This window comes from Erinaceus europaeus, chromosome 7 (assembly GCF_950295315.1).
Source record: "Erinaceus europaeus chromosome 7, mEriEur2.1, whole genome shotgun sequence".
In the NCBI taxonomy this organism is placed as follows: Eukaryota; Metazoa; Chordata; class Mammalia; order Eulipotyphla; family Erinaceidae; genus Erinaceus; species Erinaceus europaeus.
This window is the reverse complement of record NC_080168.1, coordinates 58,392,641-58,413,579: the sequence shown is the minus strand read 5'-3', so window position 1 is coordinate 58,413,579 and position 20,939 is coordinate 58,392,641. Positions and strand designations below refer to the sequence as shown.

The 20,939-nt window shown below is 38.1% G+C and overlaps 1 protein-coding gene across 1 annotated transcript in view; it reads left to right on the top strand.

The window, feature by feature from the left end:
- Positions 1-236: 236 nt before the first annotated feature.
- The window catches only part of SLCO1A2 (solute carrier organic anion transporter family member 1A2), a 40,000-nt gene continuing 19,297 nt past the window's right edge, over positions 237-20,939 (top strand). Inside the window, exons 1-7 of the mRNA XM_060194478.1 lie at positions 237-272; positions 632-749; positions 5,070-5,211; positions 12,975-13,107; positions 16,278-16,384; positions 18,596-18,742; positions 20,672-20,770. Of these exons, the coding sequence (XP_060050461.1) occupies positions 690-749; positions 5,070-5,211; positions 12,975-13,107; positions 16,278-16,384; positions 18,596-18,742; positions 20,672-20,770 (688 nt within the window). The 5' untranslated portion in view covers positions 237-272; positions 632-689. The remainder of the gene's footprint in view (positions 273-631; positions 750-5,069; positions 5,212-12,974; positions 13,108-16,277; positions 16,385-18,595; positions 18,743-20,671; positions 20,771-20,939) is intronic.

Below are 20,939 nucleotides of genomic sequence, written 5' to 3'. Positions count from 1 at the left end.
ATTGTAGGTTTTTTTCCTGATCATAGATTTATTTATTTTTGCTGAGGCTAGTTCCCTGATTAAAATTCCATGTCTCCCCAGGTTTCCTTGAATCAGCGGTGTCCCAGAAAGCGGTTCCCTTCCTGAGACTCCAGGGAAGTCTTGGAACGCCAAGAACTTGAAGAGGGAGCCTGGCCAAATAGAGATTTCTGAGCTTTGGTAGGCTTGTGGAAGCAGATTTTTAGCACAAACACAAATCAAAGTCTGTGTGTTCTTAAAAGCAGCATTTTCATGTAAGTCCAAGGAGCTCCTTTTGTTTCTGTTTGTTTTGGCTAAAGAAATGAAAAGCTTTGGTTTTGCCACGTGGTCATTATTTCGCAAAGGAACTATAACAAATTAAACTAATATCTTTAATCTCACTAAAGAGTTACTAAAGTTATTCCATGTAACTTTTAAAATAGACAGTTTACAACTTGATATTCTCTAACTATGTTTTTTAGATCTGAATCAAACATCTTCCAGTTATTTGTGCAATGCAATTCTGGCTGGATATTCAGACTGGGTTTTTAATTTTCTTTCCCTTCCCCCTTACAAAGAATGACAATTTATGACTTTACCAGCAATTGATTTTGTTGTCTTCTTAAAAGGACAGGACTGAGAAATAATCAAGATTTGAAACATATATACCTTGGAACACTGAGAACAGCAACATGGGAGAAACTGAGAAAAGAATTGAAACCCACAGACTAAGATGTCTTTCCAAGCTGAAGGTATGGAATTTGTGTGTGTAGATAAATGTATGTGTCTGCATTTCATCTAAACTTTGTACAGTCACTTGTATCTTCATGGACTGATATAGTATTAATGTTATTTTATCAGATAGATTGATAATTTTTGCCTTCGTGAAAAGCATTTGTAACAGGATATATCTACATAGGATTAATGATTCATTCAGTCCATTTAATTGCAAATGTCTTTAAGGAACTTAAGTGGAAGTCAAGGTTTTAAAAGTTTTTCAGATGGTCCATTGAAATGCTCACCTTTCTGGAACTTCTAGATTAAAGGAGTGTGGGGTCTCTTCTAGAAAACGGCTCAATGAACAGAAAGTCTTTGTAATGACTTCACAATGACCCAGTAAAGCAAATGTTTACTTCAATCTTTATAGCTAAACAATTATTCTCAGTAAGAAAGAGGCTCATTTAGTTTGCTTCTGGTATATATAATTTTTACTATCTTAAAGAAAATTCTTTTTGCATAGTTCTGAAACTATTTTCCCTTCAAACAAAATTCTGCTTTACTTAAAACAAAGGGATTTAGATATTTGTCTTGATTCTACCTGCAAGTAGTTTCCAACTTCAAGCGCTGTCACCAGTTTTCTTCTTACAAAAGTTTGTTTTCCATATGTGTATAGAAAAACTCTATGTATATGTGAATTACAGTGGAGAATTACAGTATAGATTGAGAAAACTACTTTTTCCTGTAATGCCATTTTTCATTATGAAAAATAAGTTACATTGTTATCTCTCAATATTTGCCTGTCTTCTAAAATTGTTAAAACTAAGGGTCAAGAACCAGGATCCTTGGATTTGTAGCTGAGTTTAGTTTTTCACTTGTTATATGACTTTGGACAGCTGCTTAATTTTATCATCTATAAAGGGTAACAGAAGGAGTCTAACAAAATTCTTTTCTTTTTATATGCTCGTAAGAATCACTAGAATATCATGGAAATTCAACAAATATTAGCTGTTATAGCATTTGTGGTTAAAAAAGTGTGGTATTATTTTACAAACAAGTGGCTTCTAAATTTTGATTATTTTGGAGATTAGATATTGGTGTGAATGTTACAGTGAACTTTGCAAGTGTGGATTTATCACCTAGTAGAGAGGCAGTTGCTTAATAATCAGGTTATTTTGCTTCTCTGAGCTTAGTAATACACTAAGCAAAATGCTTTAAAAAGCATCAGAGTAAGTTCTTAACCAACTTACTTCAAACTCTGGGTCATTATTGTTATAAGATAATAGATTTAACTCTATAGAGGATATTTTTGCACCAGACATAACTTAAAGTAGGCACGGGTGGTTCCCATTCTTTGATTAGGACTAGTTTAGGAAACTATCTAGGTGTTTTAGGAAAGGGGCATATTGAAACCATGACTCATCTTGTGTCTCTGTTCTTAAAAAAATTAATTAGGGTGCTGGGTGGTAGCACACCTGGTTAAGTGCACATATTACTGTACACAAGGAGCAGGGTTCTCATCCCCACTCCCCACCTGCAGGGAGAGGAAGCTTCATAAGCAGTGAAGCAGGTCTACAGGTGTCTATCTTTCTCTTTCCCTCTCTACCTCCCTCTCCTTTCTCAACTTCTCTCTGTCCTGTCAAATAAAAATAGAAAGGAAATAATAATAATAACAAAACATTAGATTAAATATTTACCTAACTATGACTTATACTTTATATTATTTTTAAAGTAGAAACTCTGGATTATATAAATAAGCAGAGATTGTTTGCTTTCAATGATGTGCTTTATAAAGCTTTATAGTGTGCTTAGAACAAGAGTTTCTGGGAGTAGCACAGCGGGTTAAGCGCAGGTGGTACAAAGCGCAAGGACCAGTGTAAGGTTCCTGGTTTGGGCCCCCGGCTCCCCACCTGCAGGAGGTCGCTTCACAAGCAGTGAAGCAGGTCTGCAGGTGTCTATCTTTCTCTCCCCCTCTCTGTCTTCTCCTCCTCTCTCCATCTCTGTCCTATCCAACAATGATGACATCAATAACAACAACAACAATAATAACTACAACGATGAAACATCAAGGGCAACAAAAGGTAATAAATAAATAAAATAAATATTTTTTAAAAAAAGAACCAGAGTTTCTATAAATATTATTTAGTATAAATCATTTATTAGAGATGTAACTCATGGACACAGGGGAGTCTTCATTGCTACTGAACTTGAAATGAATATTTCTCAGGCCTCTTCCACAAACATTTCTGTTCAAATTTGCCCAAATGAATGGGGAGAGATAACTGTTAGCTTAGGTGTAGTAAATCTCACTATATTTAGTTTTACTTCCAGCTCTGACTGCTTCTTCAAGATACTTTTGAATACTTATAATGCTGCTAATTTAATAAACTTGTATCAGGTGTCAGTTAATAATGAGACATTTACCAAACCCCAAAACATATATGCCTGTCCCATCTGTGAATTGCTCACGGGACAGGGAGGGAGGCAAGAGCTTATAGGCAGTCAAACTCTGAAGTGTACTGTGACAAGGACTGAGATAGAGACAGGCAATCAGTAGAGTGGGTAGAAGAGTGATCGAGTGGCCAGAGCTACATGGAAACAAAAAGACAAGGAAGGCTCTGTAATACAAATGATGATAGATTTGAGTCTTAAACTCAAGAGGTGGGGGCCAGGCAGTATCACATGGGATTAAGCACACATAGTGAAAAGTGAACTGATCCTAGAACCCTGATTCCATCCCCCGGCTCCCCACCTGCAGGGAGGTTGCCACAAGAGATAAAGCAGGTCTTCAGGTGTCTTTCTCCCCCTCTCTATCTTCCCCTCCTCTCTCAGTTTCTTTCTGTCCTATCCAACAACAACAACAACAATAATAATGATGACGATGATAAACAACAAGGGCAACAAAGGGGAAAAATAGCTGCTGGGAATAGTGGATTTGTAGTGCAGGTACCGAGCCCCAGCAATAACCCCAGAGGTAGAAAAAAAAAAAGAAAAGAAATAACAACCCATATAATGACATTGGGAGAATAAAGTTTCCAGTGGAGGAAATGGGGACACAAAACTGGTGGTGAGAAAGGTGTGGAATTGTACCCCTGTTATTATGTAATTTTGTAAATCAATTATTAAATCATTAATAAAAATTTAAAAATCATATTGAAGGGCCTGAGTGGTGGAGCACCTGGTTAAGTGCATACATTACCATGCTCAAGGACAGGGGTTCAATCCTTGGCTCGCCACCTGCAGGGGGAGGCTTCATGGGCAGTGAAACTGGTTCACAGGTGTCTTTCTCTCTCCCATCCCCTCTCAATTTCTCTCTGTCCTATCAAATAAAGTAGAAAGATAAAAGGGAGGTGGGCATAGATATAATCATATGCAAAGAGACTCTCATGCCCTCTCAAAGTCCCAGGTTCAATCCTCCATACCACCATAAACCAGAGCTGAGCGGTGCACTTGTTTAAAAAGAAAAAAAAAAAAAAGAGCAAAATGGCTAGAAGGAGTGGTAGATTCATAGTGCCAGCACTGAGCCCCACCAATAAAGTTGGTGGCAAAAAAGAAAAGTAAAATTTAAAACACAATGAAGGATTGGATAGCGAGATGACTCAACAGTTGAGCACATGCTGATACTTAAAGAGTTCAGTCTTCATTACTACAGTGTAGTATAGCAAATGGTTCTAGACTATTATTTCAAACAGTTTGATGCTAGTTGGAATAAGTACCATGGGCCAAGAAGGAACTGTGAAGTTGAAAATAGGGGAGGGGGCAATAACACAGGTCACCTGGCTGGTGATTTTCCTTGCTATGTAAATGATCCAGATTTGGGCCCTCAGTACACCACATGTGAGTACTAAGGCATTATAGGAAGCCACAGTACTATGGGATCTCTCTCCCCCTACCTAATCCATACATTTTGGTTTGGAGTGGTAACAATGTTCATGCATGAGGCCTGGAAACTCAAATTCGCACGTGTGTGCACACACACGAAGGTTATGGAGGAGGAGGGTGTAGGAGAGGCAATACATTGTGGGTCAGGATCTCAAAGATGGGGTTATGAGTTCAGGAATATAGGTACATAGGTATATTAACTTTTGTATACAGGAAAAGTCACATGTTCCAAGTAAGATGACAGAGACATCAAAGGGGCAGGGACAGAGGTAAGTTTGAAGGGGACAATGCTGAGATTGTATGCTGGTCATAAAGAGTATGGAGCTGGGCTGGAGAATGAGAACATGTTACATGTTTCTTGAAGGCTCAAGGGTTACTTAAGTTGGAGACAATAAGATATTTTGTCAACAGGTGGCCAACTTGTGACTTCAAAACACAATTTTTCATGTTTTCTTTTATTCTTTTCTCCCTAGATGTTTTTGTTGGCGATAACATGTGCATATGTATCCAAAACACTGTCTGGATCTTATATGAATTCCATGCTTACTCAAATAGAGAGACAATTCAATATCCCGACATATCTTGTTGGATTTATTAATGGAAGCTTTGAGATTGGTAACCAATTATTTTCACCTTACTTCCTCTTACATTTTATTTATGTAGCTGATCTGAATTTTAGTCTTCTTATTTACTGTTTTAGGTCATTTAACTAAATAAATAATGTGTTTTCAAAATGTACTCAAATGGCAGTGCACCTAGTTGAGTGCACACATGTGAAGGGACCTGGGCTTGAGCCTCCACTTCCCATATGCAAGGGGGATACTTCATAATTGGTGAAGTAGGTACTGCAGGTGTCTCTCTGTCTTTCTCTTTCCCACCCTTTCTCAATTCCTCTCTGTCCTATCAAAGGGAGGAAAGGAAAGAAAAATTGGTTGCTAGGAGTGGTGGATTCATAGTGCTGGCACCTAGTCTCAGCGATAACCCTGGTGGCAAAAAGAAAAAAAGTACTAAAGAATCTAGCTAACTTGGCAATATGCTTAGAAACAACTAATTTAAACATTAACTCCAAGTAGAAACAGATTAAGTATTGCTACATATCTACCACTGAGTTTAAGAATGTTTCTTTTACTTGATTTTTTTCTCTTTGTTAGAGAATATAAAGCATTGCTCTTCTGCATGTGGTGTTTGGGAATCTAACCCAGGGCCTTATGCATGTAAGGCATGTGCTCTACCTGCTGAACCCTCATCTCAGTTCCATGGACTTATTATTATTATTGACCATCTAGCATAGGCAGCAGAATATTTAGAGTATTTTGTGAGTCATATGATAGGCCTTAAAGGCTCTCTTAACATATCTAGATGGCATCATGGAAAATGAATGTTTTCCAAAGAGAAAGTCCTTTTTTTCTCCTCATGTTATGTATGGAAGGGCAATTATATTTTCAAAATGCAGAGAGAAGAAGCAACTGTTTTGACATAGTCCTGATTTTATTTCAGAAACATTCTCTATGGAAGAAAATAGTCTGATTATGGACTGTGATTCTTTTTGGATGACTAGGAAGATGTAAGGACCGAGTAAAAAGGAGGGAAAGATTCTTCTTGCAAATAAAATTGCATAGAAATTTGAATGTGATGCCTTTGTAGTTTTCTCTTGCATTCAAGGTGAAGGTTACTTTTAATACAGTTAATCAGCTCTGAAAGACAAGTCAGAATTGAGGCAAAAATGAAATAGGTGATACTTCCTTTTGTCTCCTAGTGTTTATAATTTTCTGAGAGCTGTGCTATGCATGTGCTAGATGCTGGTGATGGCAATCTGAAATAAGTCCTTACATACTGCCTGTGGAGATTCAATATGGAATCAGTTCACAGTCTTGTGGAGGGCAGAAGTGCAAAATAATGAATTGTTGACTACAGTGAGCTTAGTGACTTGAGTTTTGCTAGGTCCTATAGGAACAGAAAGGAAGGGGCATAACATCACATTGGGAAGACAGACTACTGATGGGTGAATAAAAGCTTTTCAGGTGAAGCTACTGGATTGCATACATGTGAAAGTTAATCCAATAGGAGAAAACGAAGAAAGATAAGGCAGCACAATAGCTTGTTGCCAACAGTTTTTGGCCATATTCAGCCAACTACTATTGGCCAGCCAAACTGAAGGTGGAAATCATTAGGACAGGAACATAAATTTGATGAGGGAGAATCACTGGAAGATGAGCAAGGGTTACTGGCATTTCTGTGTTAATGACCTCTTTGGCAATATGATTTCATATTCTTTTATTATATATTAATAATGATTTTATTAGATAAAATTAAAACCGTAAAAGTACAATGGAAGTAAATTATAGCAAAACAGAATTACCAAAATATTAAACAACCCATCATGCCTTTTTTTTTAAACCAATATATTAAATTATACCTTTCCTAATTGTGAAATAATTATTGGCATCAAAAAATATCTACAATGATGCCAATTTCCGGAACTTATATTGATGATAAAAATCCTAATTACTGGGGGTTGAGCGGTAGTTCGGTGGGCTAAGTGCACATAGTGCAAAGTGCACGGGCCAGCTCAAGAATCCTGGTTTGAGTCCCTGGCTCCCCACCTGCAGGGAAGTTGCTTCACAAGCAGTGAAGCAGGTCTGCAGGTGTCTATCTTTCTCTCCCCCTGTCTTCCCCTCCTTTCTCCATTTCTCTCTGTCCTATCCAACAACTACAACAGCAATAACAATAACAACAAGGACAACAAAAGTGAGAAAAAAGAATGGCCTCCAGGATTTGTGGATTCGTAGTGCAAGCCTTGAGCCCCAGCAATAACCCTGGAGGCTAAATATATATATATAAATATAAATAAATTCTAATGACTGGGACCGGGCAGTAATGCACCAGGTTAAGCACACATGGTGCAAAGTGGCACAAGGATCCCGTTTCCAGCACTTGGCTCCCCACCTGCAGGGGGGTTGCTTCACAAGTGGTAAAGCAGGTCTGCGGGTATCTATCTCTCTTTCCCCATCTCTATCTCCCCCTCCTCTCTCAATTTATCTCTGTCCTATCCAATAAAATAGAAAAATAGCCACCAGAAGCAGTGGATTTGTGACGTAGGCACCAAGCCCCAATGATAACTCTGGAGGCAGGAAAAACAACAACAACAACCAATTACTAGCCATACTATTACTGTTTGTGTCTTATTTCACTGATAAAGAAAATAACAAAATGTAGTCAGAATTTGGAGAAAATACGGATGCACTATTTTTCTCAAATTCACAGAAGTCCAGATTTCCATCTTTGGAATTCCTGGGATTCTATCAGCTTCATGTTTAGAACTCCTGTTTAAAGGATCAGATTTGCTTTCCAGAAGGTCCAAGCTTATGGCTATGTAGAGGAGAGTTTTGAAGGTCACAGAGCAGACTGGAGCAGAGGATCCCAGGAGGTGGGTAGTGCAAAGGCATCGGGAAGAGCTCATTGAGTCTGAGCCAAGATCATATGGGTAGGAAAAGAACGTGAACTAGGATATACTTAGGAGTCAAATCCCAGAGAGTTTATAGTCACAGACTAGATGTGGAAGATGAGGACTGAAGGTGTCTCCAGGTTTACAGTTTGGGCAATAGAGTGCAGAGTGGTGCTGAGACAGAGATTAGGGGAAGAAGGACAAGATGGTAGTGGTGACTGTGACAAGCTTAGTCTTAGTAAGCTGTTTGTGGCAGTGCCTGCGAGACTTGGACAACAATTTCCATGTAGTTATTTGAACCTGAAGCACTGGACCATAGTTTCGGCAGGAGCTGTTGATTAGTGAGTTAATACGTACTTGTTAAAGATGGAAAAGAGATGAGATTATTTGGGGGACATGGATATCTGATACAAAGAACCAAGACTGAATCTCTGAGGTGAGTCAATGTTGAAGGGACTGGTGAAAGAGAGGAGTCCCTGAAAACGTTAAGTAAAGGAATAGATAGTTCAGAGGCAGGGGGAACAGGAAAACAATGGTGTTACAGGTGCCAAGAGAGTAATAATTTCCAAAAGAAAAACATTACTAACAGTAAGAAAATAAATATATATTTAGATAAGGTTAGGAAACTATTCCAGATGGTTTTTTTGGTCTGTTTGTTTGTTAGCACATTTTCTACTAAAAATTCAGACACTAGAGAGTAGGCCATGAACAATACTTTTTAGAGATGAAGAAGTTGAATTTGTGAATACAGGTGAATGTTTTCAGTTTAGAGACAAACTAATGGGCATATATAACCAAACTACAGTAGAGAGGTAGAAGTTTAAAACAGATCAAAGACTTGGCCCAATGGATAAGAAATTGGACTACCTAGTCTGAGATCCCAAGTTCGATACCTGGTATCACAGCATGTGTCAGAATGATGTATTGGTGTCTTACCACACCCCATCTCCGTCTACTCTTTACAAATAAATAAATAAATAAACAAATCTTAAAAAACAAAAAATAGGGGGCTGGGTGGTAGTGCACCAGGTTAAGCACACATGGTGCAAAGCACAAGAAAGGGCTCAAGGATCCCAGTTTGAGCCCCCGTATCTCCACCTGCAGGGGGTTGCCTCACAAGCAGTGAAGCAGGTCTGTAGGTATCTTTAACTCCCCTCCTCTGTCTTCCCTCCTCTCTTGATTTCTCTCTGTCCTATCCAACAACAGCAATACTAATTATAAGAAAAGCAATAACAGTAAGAAACAAAAATGAAAAAAAAAAGGCTCTAGGAGCAATAGATTTGTAGCACAGGCACTGAGCTCCAGCGACAACTCTGGAAGCAAAAAAAAAAAAAAAAATTGAGAAAGGGGACTGGGAGAGCAATCACATGGTTACTCAAATGCCTTGCCAAATATGAAGCCCTGGGTTCCAGCCCAGGTAGTATGTGGGAGCACCATGACACCAGCATTGGGGGAAACTCGCAATGGTGTAGCCGTGCTGTGATCTCTCTCTCTCTCTCCCATCCTCTCACACAGAGAGAAGGAAGGAAATAAAGGTAGGGAGGAAGGATATAAGGTAGAAAGGAAGGAAGGAAAGAAGGAAAAAGGGAGGAAGGAAGGAAGAAAGGAAGGGTGGGAGGGAGGAAAGTTGGCTTAGGAGTACTAGAACTATATACATGTCAGGGCCTAGCAAAGAAAGAGAGAGAGAAAAGTATAAAGATATATGAGAGATTTACATTATTGGAATACATTTTTTAGAAGGAAGGAATGCCAATGTCTAGGTGGTATCTTTAACCTTGGATAGTCAGCAGAGCACCACAACCTCTGAAATTAGAAAGACAGTAAAGTCACCTGGTAGGGAGCTCAGCTCGGACACTGTCACATTTAATTTGTCCCAAAAGTCTTCCCGAATTAGAACTTGTTAACTACAGAAAGTAAGTGGTGATAGGAGGTTGAGAGAAATGATGAATATCTGAATAACTCTTGAGGTGGGAAAGAAGTCACCCACAGACATCAAGTCCAGGTATTATTTTGCTTTCCTTTGCTCAGCTGTTTCACTGGCAGTTCTTCACATCTGTGACAAAAACTTATAGTCCTTTCCCATCCTTTATCATGGGATTATTTTAATGAGCAAGTAAGGCCATTTGAACAAATGAACTCACGGGACCAGGCGGTGGTGCGCCTAGTTAAGCACACACATTACTGTGCACAAGGACCCAGGTTCAAACCCCTGGTTGCCACCTGCAGGGGGAAAGCTTCACAAGTGGTGAAGCAGGGCTGCAGGTGTCTATCTCTTTCCCTCTCTTCCTCCTCATCCCCTTTCAAATTCTCTCTGTCTCTACCAATAATAAATAAAATTTAAAAAATGAAAAAATAAATTTAAAAAAGAAAAGGAAAGAATGAACTCATTATTAACATGAAGAGGGAAAACTCTTCCTCATTCCTTCTCCTTTCAAAAATCAACATGGTTTTTAAATAGGGGTCCTCTAGAGATGCCGTCTTTAACATGGATGGCTTTGCAAAGAGGGTTTTCAGAAATCTAGGGAGGTCAATGTGGGTGTCATGTCTGTACAGGTGAGGAAATTTCTACATAGGATAAGGTAGCAACTGAAATCTTCTACTTACAAGGCAATCTATAGAGAAGTAAATGGAATGAAAACCCTTCAAATGCAAACCACTTAAAAATTTACTAGGACTTAGGGGTTGGATGGTGGCATACCAGATTACGTGCACATGGTATGAAGCCCAAGGACCAGCACAAGGATCCTGGTACCAACCCCAACCCCACTGCAGTGGGGTTGCTTCACAAGCAGGTCTGCAGGTATCTATCTTTCTCTCCCCTCTCTGTCTTCCCCTTTTCTCTCTATTTCTGTCTGTCCTATCCAACAACAATAGCAATAGCAATAGCAATAACAACAACAACAAAATGGAAACAAAATGGCCACCAGAGGATTCGTAGTGCAGGCACCAAGCTCCAGCAATAACCTTAGTGGCAACTAAAAAATAAATAAAATAAAATATATCTACAAAAAAATTTTTTTAAAATTACTAGGACTTTAAGTTAGAAAGGGGGTTAAGGAGGTCCCAGATTCAACACTTGGCATTGCTAATGCTACTCTGGTCTTGGTCGCCCCCCCTTTACTAAAAAAAAATTAATAAATCTCTTGGGGAGTCGGGTGGTAGCACAGCGGGTTAGGCGCACATGGCGCGAAGAGCACGAAGCAGTTTAAGGATCCCGGTTCGAGCCCCTGGCTCCCCACCTGGAGGGGAGTCACTTCACAGGAGGTGAAGCAGGTCTGCAGGTGTCTACTTTTCTCTCCTTCTCTCTATCCTCCCCTCCTCTCTCCATTTCTCTCTGTCCTATCCAACAATGATGACAACAAGAATAACTACAACAATAAAACAAGGGCAACAAAAGGGAATAAATATTTTAAAAAGAAAATTGGTAAATCTATTAAAAGAGCAACTCTTTTACAACATAATATGTATAATATGTATCATTATAATATAACATCTATAATATGTATCATTTGTATACTGTTTGGTGAACTCATCTTAATGGTTTTACCAGGGATCAAAGTAAAAATATTAATTATTTAATTAAAAATGAATGATTTTAGGTTTTGGTTTTATGTCTGACATTATCAGTCCTTCTCTTCAAATTCTTTTTTTTAATATTTATTTTATTTATTTATTCCCTTTTGTTGCCCTTGTTGTTTTATTGTAGTTATTATTGTTGTTGTTGTTGTTGGATAGGACAGAGAGAAATGGAGAGAGGATGGGAAGACAGAGAGGAGGAGAGAAAGATAGACACCTGCAGACTTGCTTCACCACCTGTGAAGTGACTCCCCTGCAGGTGGGAAGCCGGGGTTCGAACCAGGATCCTTATGCAGGTCCTTGTGCTTTGCGCCACCTGCGCTTAACCTGCTACGCTACAGCCCGACTCCCTCTCTTCAAATTCTTTAAGGGCAATTCATCAGAATGGAGCTTCTGCAATTAGGTTTGTTTAGCTTAAGATGTGGGGATATATTTTTCATTGAGTTATTTATCTCTCAATTTCAAAAGACCTGGATAGAGAAATGGGGATTCACTATTTTCAGTTTTAGATAAAAAAAAAAAAATCTTCGGATGGCTATTCTGACCAACCCCAAGTGAAATTTGAATGAGTGGCAAATTTCTATCTATTTGGACTTGATTCTTCTCTTTTCAAGCAAATGAAATAATATTTCAATTATCTATAGAATAACTGTTGAGGAGGAAGTCATATTTATTAACAACACCAACTTTCATATCCTTCCCTAAGGAAAATAATCCTTCACAATTTCTCAGAATGCACAAGGACCTGGGTATAAACCCCAACTCCGTACCTCCAGGGTACATTACACTCACAGTGAATCAGGTCTGCAGGTTTCTTTCTCTCTCCTTATCTCCCTTTCCTCTCTCATATTTTTTCTGTCTTATCAATAAAGTCAGAAGGAAGAAAGGAAGGAAGGAAGGGAGGGAGGGAGGGAGGAAGGAAGGAAGGAAGGAAGGAAGGAAGGGAAGGAGGAAGGAAGGATGAGAGGGAGGGAGGGAGGGAGAAAGGAAGGGAAAAAATAGCTATCAAGAGTGGTGGATTCATAGTGCTGCTGGCACTGAGCCTCAGCAATAACCCTGGTGGGAAAAAAAAATTCTCAGAACTCTTTTTCAGTCCCTTGCAGTGACCTTTCTTCCTCTGTCATTTTAAAATGCTAAATCCCTTATTAAAAATTAAATCTCTGGAGAGATCTGTTCATGTATCTGCTGACAATGTTCTTCTGGGTAAGATATTAAATTTGTTCATGCATTTCATGTGTCCCTGGCACCTATACCAGCAAGTGAGATAAACATTATGCAACATATATGGGCAGTGAATGATTGAATGGGGATATTGAATCTTGTTAAGTTGTTGACATATTTGTATTTTAACTTCTAGGAAATCTTTTGTTGATTATTTTTGTGAGTTATTTTGGAACCAAGCTGCATAGACCTATAATGATTGGTGTTGGATGTGTGGTTATGGGCCTAGGGTGTTTCTTACAAGCACTACCTCATTTCCTTATGGACCGGTAAGTATTCCAACCTTTAATGACTTCTTTTAGGTTCAAATTTCAGATTCAGGAGACGAAACTGGTTAGTCCTGTTGTTATCATGACTTTCTTACATCACTTTTATTTTTCTTGGATTTAAGTAACTGCCCCATTTTTATTTGATTTGTTTTCTTTGTACCTTCTTTGTTTTCTTTATTGTCAAACTCTCTGCTGGTAGAGTGTTGTCCTCTCAGTATATGTAAACAACTCACCTACCACAAATGACACCTCCTTCTACCTTAGGGCGTTAGCACCTCATCTCTTTTTAATTCTCCCTTCTCTCTTTACTAATCTCAGAGCTGAAGGTACAGATTAAATCACAGGTTTGCTTCACCTGTGAAAATTTTTCTTTGTTTTGTTCCTTAAATCCACCTGTAAGTAGGACTGTTCAGTATTTCTTCTTCTTCTGGTTTATCTCACTTAGCAGGGCTTCCTCCAGTTCCATACATGCTGTCGTAAAACACAACATCTAGTCTTAACTTGAGGAGAATGCCACTGTGTGCATCTTCACTGTGTATATTTAAGGCATTGAAATGATTTGATTTATTTATATCGCAGAATGATTCCTACAGCAGGTTGAATGGACATCAATTATTTCTTCTTCTAGATTTAGTAAAAATAAGTTAAAAAGAAATACTCCTGTGGTATTAATTCTTAGGATTTACTTTGAAAACAACTTTCCTGTGTGTCACAGAGCAACATGAACTATTGATAATGTTATGAAATACACGCACATTTCTTATTCATCACAATTGTAACTGGAAGCTTATGCCGTTGGCTCATCTTCCTCTGATTCTTTTTAATCCCACTTTTTGCCACTGGTGACCACAAGTCTGATCTATGATATCAGTGCTGCCTGGTCAATTTTTTTTCATTCTTTTTAATTTTGATAAGGCTGAAGAGAAACAGGGGAAAGAGGGCTGTATGGGAGAAGAAAAGAGAGCACAGTGACATTTCACCATTTATGAAGTGTGTCCCAGTGCCATGGTGTTCCCATGTGATAATAAGACTCAAGTCTAGTGTCTTGACTGACTGACCTAACTCTTACCTTCTCAATGGTCATTTTTAATTGGAATAGCAGAAGATATCCAAGAAATACTGACTCCTGTATACACACTTTTGGCTAATCCTCTTGGTTTTGAGTACTTTCTTTCTTTTAATTATAATAGAGACAGGGAGAGAGGAAAGAGAAAGAAAGACTCCTGCAGCACCACTCCACTGCTCATGAAGCTTCCCCCTCTACAAATAGGGACCGGGGGCTTGAACACAAATCCTTGAGCTTGGTAACTTGTATGCTTTACTGATTGTGCTACCACCCAAACCCTGGTCCTTTTGGTTTTGAGACCATATGCACTACTATATTGTATCTTGTCTGAAACTTCCCAGTTAAATGAGTCAGGCATTGGATTGCTCCCCTGCAGGTACTTAATTCAGTTATGTTCTATTATTTAAAGTTCCTTTCTTTCTTTCTTTCTTTCTTTCTTTCTTTCTTTCTTTCTTTCTTTCTTTCTTTCTTTCTTTCTTTTTTTCCTCCAGGGTATCTCTGGGGCTTGATACCTGCACTAAAAATCCACTTCTCCTGGTGGCCATCTCCACCCCCCCCCCATTTTTCTTGTTGGTGTTGTTGCTGCTATTGTTGGATAGGACAGAGAGAAATTAAGAGAGGAGGGGAAGACAGAGAGGAGGGAGAGAAAGATAGACACCTGTAGACTTGCTTCACTACTTGTGAGGCAACCTCCCTGCAGGTGGGGAGCCTCCCTGCAGGGGCTCAACCTGGGATCCTTGTGCCAGTCCTTGTGCTTTGCGTCATGTGCACTTAACCAGGTGCCTTACTATCCAGCCCTTCCAAATTACCATTTCTAAAAGTTCAATACACTCTTCCTTCTTGTCAGATCTTTCATATTTTTTGTCCTTGTGATATTATAAATTTCCCATTTTATTTCAAAATACATTTAATGTCATTTTGCTGGTGTTTGGGAAATGACCAGACACCCAAAGAGCTGCTGCGTGTTACCAGAAGTTCCCAGGAGAACAGTTCTTATTGACCTTTTCTTCCTTATCTCATTCAAGACAGTGTTAAGCATAACAGCTCTTTGTCCAAGACATTATTTCTTTGAAATTGGCCTGTTTCATAGATCATGGGTATGGAGAGACAGAAGCCTTTATTCATACTTCATAGCCAAACCCTGTGTGTAACTGAGGAGTTGTTCTAAAGGCGGTATTTTGATCCTTTTTAAAAATGTGTTTTATTGCCTGAAAAATTGGACTACTGGCAATATCTAAGCATAACAGTGCCTCATTGAGAACTCAGAAAAACAAGTTTTCTTTGGACCTCTCTTATCTAACTGCAATATAGAAACAATCCCAGCATACTTGGTAACACATAGAGATTTGACAACACACTTTGCTTCCTTGCTGGACCATGTAATCAATTTTCTTAAAGAAGAACATGTGGCTTTTTTGGTAATTTGACTGAGAAATGTTATGCATGTACAAACTATTGTATTTACTGTCAACTGTAAAACATTAATCCCCTAATAAAGGAAAAATAGTTTAAAATAGAAAAAAATTAATTTGCTACAGAAGAAAAAATAAGGACATGCAGCTTTTATGGTAATTTGTATAAGGCCAGTGATTACAGTTTTTTGTTCTCTTGAGAAGAGAAAGTCATTGCATTGTGCTGTCACAGTATCTGAGATCTTCTTAAGACCTCTCATTATGGTGGGCTAGTATTTTCTTTTGGGGGTTAATGAACACGTGGAGGATTTATTGTTTGGATTCTCAGAAAGTGTGGGTAAGTTCTTCCAAGCAAACCTCATAAAATCTATAGTTATGTTCAGGTCTTGTGTTGCTTTGTCCCCCAAAGCCTTTATCTTCTTAATTATGCTCTGCTTAGTTTTTTGTTTCTTATCCCACAGTAATTATTTCCAGGAAAAGATCATCTAAAAACCACACAGGTTGATGTGAGATAATCCCCCCCAAAAAAGATAGACCAACCACATGTACATACTTCAAAGCTAGTTGTAAAGGGATTGTGCATTTCTAGTAAGTAACAGGTTCTGAATATATGACGATCAGGATGTAAAGATGAAGCTTGACATTGTCTTCTTTGGCTCCTAAACATACACATTTTCCTTGTGTTCATCCAGATATGAATATGAGTCTACAGTTTCAGTTTCAGGAAATTTATCCTCAAATAGTTTCTTGTGTATGGAAAATGGAAGCCAGATTTCCAGACCAACAGACCATCCATCAGGTTGTCTACTTCATTTTACTGCTTTGTAAAGTTCAGTGAATTTATAACTGAATGCTTTGTGCTGAGGGGCTCTGGATTAATTATTGGGTATGGCTGATAAAGGTAAAAGATTTTTCAGGGTTAGTGAAGGGATCACAGAGGGGAATAAAAATAGCTTATCTAGAGGATGTGCCCCTTCTTATAGTTGAATATATTTAAGATTGCCATATATATTCTCTAAAATGGCTTTGTCAGTATTAGTCAAAGAATTCACTCAATGACTATTATAGAGTTAATTCCACAAAGGAAACATCTTTGGAAAAATGGATTCACATTGGTTTGTTTTAAATAATTATGTAGACAAAAAAAAAAAAGAAAAAAGAAATGGTAGCAAAGTTCAAAAAATTTTTTGTTGCAGCACTGATCTACAGGAGAGAAAACAGGCTAGTTCTGAATTATTCTCTTTCTACTGACCTAGGAACTTTGGCTGATACTTTGTTCCCCTTCTTCCTTTTTCCACAAGAGATATGGTTTCACAGCACAACATATGAGTGCTACTTCTTCCAACTTGCCATTGTCCCAGACACCAACATGCTGGCCTCTGCTCCTTTACATGTTAAACTTCAAAGATCTGATGATATTTAATCTGAAGGTGACTCTACTGACTTACCTTATATAAGAACTTCTCTTCCTGCGGTGGGGACACTTTTATGCTGAATTCAATGGATGTTACAATGATCTCCAAGGTCGGGAATTTCACTGTCAGCACAGAATCAGTGGGAAGAAAAATAGTTCTAAAAGAATGTAAGAACAGCAGTTTTAGAAACTCTGGGCCTAAGGAGCCCCAGCCCCCCCATGGAAACAAAAGAAAACAATGATATCAACAATTAAGTATTAATTTGTTCCTAATTCTTTAAAAAAAATAAATAAACTGCATTGTAGGGTAGGGGAGAAATCCCAATGGTTATGCAAGACTCTCATGCCTGAGGACCCCAGCACCATACTAAGCCAGAGTTGAGCAGTGCTCTTATCTCTTTTTCTCTCATTAAGATGAAGTATTTAAAAATATATATTGTAGTAAAAAAAGAAACAAAAAAGCCTTTTTTCAGCCTGATTCTTTGATCACCTGGTATTTTCAGTTTTGTTTTCACTTTCTGGGAACCTACAGTGTCCTCTTGGCTTAACAACTATTTTGTCTTAGAAGCAAAGTGGCAATGAGGTAAATGTAAGTATTTAGAAATCTGCCTGTTTTCCTTTTTTTCAGTTCCCTTTATTGAAAGATATTTGGTGCTTATAGTATATGGTAATACTATAGGAAAAATATGATCTAGTTAAATGTGTTCAATTCCTATAAAGTAGCTAAAGTTATAGGGAACTAAAACGTCACAAGAGACTTATCATATTCTCGTGGGCAAAATAAATAGAGCTGGAGGTGATTATACTTAATGAAGTAAGGAAATGAAAGACAAGGACTGGATGATCTCACTCATTTGTGGAGAGAACTACAACATGCGAATTTGCATAGGGCTGAGAAGAGAGTGCTGAATTGTCTTTAAGACTGAGAGAACTAAAAAGGTTATTAGCAGTGTGATGAACCATACCCCTCTAATCTTATAATTTTGTAAACCATTGTTATTATTACTAGTAGTAGTAGTAGCAGAAGTAGCACTACTATTACTATTATGAGGGTTATTGCTAGGACTTTGTGCCAGCACTACCAATCCATATTTCCCAGTGGCCATATTTTTCCTTTTATTACTTTTTCTTTCCATTTTATTTGATAGGACAGAGAGGAATTGAAAGGGGAGGAGCATATAGTGAGAGAGAAAGACATCTGCAGACTTGCTTCACCACTCATAAATTGTCCACCTTGTAGGTGGGGAGCAGGCTTGAACTCAGGCCCTTGAGGGTAACATGTGTGTTCAACTGGGTGCACTACCACCAGGCTCTACAAATTATTATTAAATTATTAATAAAAACAAGTAAATAAATCATACATATATGTGTGTATAAATCTACAGTATAGAATGCTTATTTATTACCAGTTGTATAAGTCCAGGGAAAGATATTTATCAGTTGCTTTTCTCCACTTCTCTGCAAAGTTTAGTGTGGACATGAGATAGTAGATGATTGTTGGTAAACATATTCTATAAAAGGGGAAAAAAAGAATTGATATTTCTAGCCCTTTGTTATCATAGCACTCATGCATTATCTCTCTTCTTTTTAATGCAGACTGTGTGAAGGAAGTTAAATCATTAATGTGGATATATGTACTAGTAGGAAATATTATACGTGGAATTGGAGAAACTCCCATCATGCCTTTGGGTCTTTCCTATGTAGAAGATTTTGCCAAATCCGAAAACTCTCCTCTATATATTGGTAAGTTTGAAATGTTGCTGTATTTTCTATCAATACAGTACTTTTCTTCTGAGTACATATTACTTATTTCAACTCTGATTTCCAGAATAATAAGTCCGTGATTTGATCTGATATCTGATATTGATAATCAACTTTTTTTTGTGTGTTGAGAAATCACATTAATTAGGAATAAGTCACTATGCTAAATCTACTTTTTACTTTTTTTAGTGACCACCTGTAAGTCACCATTCTTGGCTAAGTACTTTCTTTTAGAGAGTAAGAGAGGCAAAAGGCAGAGAAAGACATGACAGTACCAAAGCTTCCTTCAGTGTCCTACTACTTACACCTGGGTGGTATACTGGTGGCTCAAACTTGAGTGCTATGCATGACGAGCAAATACCCTTTCAGATGAGCTGTCTGCCCCCTGATTTCTTCCCCTGGCTATTAAAACTATTACGAGTCTAGTGCTCCCAGAGTTCTCTGTCCTTTCTCTCTTTTAAAAAATATTTATTTATTTATTTTTATAAAATCAAATAAATACTACTACATAATTAAAATCAACAAGTCTTCATAAATATATGCATATAATTAAATAATTACCAATCATCCAGATACAAAAGAAATTCTTCCATATCTGCCTATTTGAAATAAAACATATTAGCAAGGCACAAAGTTTGAGAATTATTTATACAGAGACATTAAATCAAGAGGGAACAATAAGATTTCCTTGGGAGGTCAAATACACAGTGAGAGGTCTCTATTCACTACCTAGTGAATAGAGTAGATGTAAGAAACAGTAGGATTGGGGGCCGGGTGGTAGCGCAGCACAGCTGGTTAAGCGCACATGGCTCGATGTGCAAGGACCACATAGAATCCTGCTTCAAGCCCCCAGCTCCACACCTCCTGGGGGGGGGGGTTGCTTCGCAAGCAGTGAAGCAGGTCTACAGGTGTTTATCTTTCTCTCCTCCTCTCTGTCTTCCCCTCCTCTCTCAATTTCTCTCTGTCCTATCCAACAATAACATCAATGGCAACAATGACAACCACAACAAGGGCAATAAAAATGGGGAAAATGGCCTCCAGGAACAGTGGATTCATAGTTCAGGCACCAAGCCCCCGTGATAACCCCTGAGGGGGAAAAAGAAAAAAGAAAGAAAGAAAGAAAGAAAGAAAGAAAGAAAGAAAGAAAGAAAGAAAAGAAAACAGTAGGGTTAGAGTTAGGGAGAATATTCAGCCCTTGGAGTGGAGCATATTGGTATATGTGACACCCAAAATTGAACCCTGATAGCATGTGGGAATACCACAACACCAGGGACACTTCAGGGGTGTGGTTTCTCTTTGTTTCTGTCTGAAATAAGAAAATAATGGTGTGGGAGCACTGAAATCATGTACCTGAAGACCCTGACGCTGGAAATAAAAGAAAGGAAAAAGAAAAGAAGGGATAATTATAAGACTGTTACAAATAGAAGATTTGGGGGCCAGGTGGTGGCACACCTGGTTAAGCGCACATATTACAAATAGATGATTTAGTGGTGAAGCTTTCTGGGAAATATGCCTGATCACCACATTGCATGATACTGTTTTAGAAGTCTTCTAAGACTCTGAGTATGGGTTACATAAAACAAAACAAACAAATAAAAAACTGTGCACTCAAATGTGACTTTGTCAATATCAGTTTCCAGCTTTGCAGCTACATCAAGGTTTTGCCTTTGACTTGGTATGCAAAGAGGCCTAGACAAAGTGACTTTAAATTATGAAACATAATACTTACAGGGGGAAAAAGTTTTACTTTATATGTACAGCAAGCTTAATTTTTGTTACACAGTGAATACCTAGGACATAATATCTAAAGTTATAACAATACCATCTTCAGATCCCCCTAAGATTAGAACTCTTTGTGTGGATATGTATATGTATATGTATATTATAATGAATATTTTCCTTTATTTTTAGGGGTTATAGAAACAGGAGCTATCATTGGTCCTCTGATTGGGCTTCTGTTAGCCTCATTTTGTGCCAATGTTTATGTTGATACGGGATCTGTGAGCACAGGTAATTCAAGAAATTCTATTTATACAGTGCATAAAGTACACAGGCTCTGTAGGTATGTTTTCATAGTGAACTGTCGCCTTGTTTGGACTTCAGTTAGATTATCTTTACTTTCAAAGTTGAGATGGAGTAGTTCAAACAATTTTTCAAATATTTCAAACCAGTGTCTGAG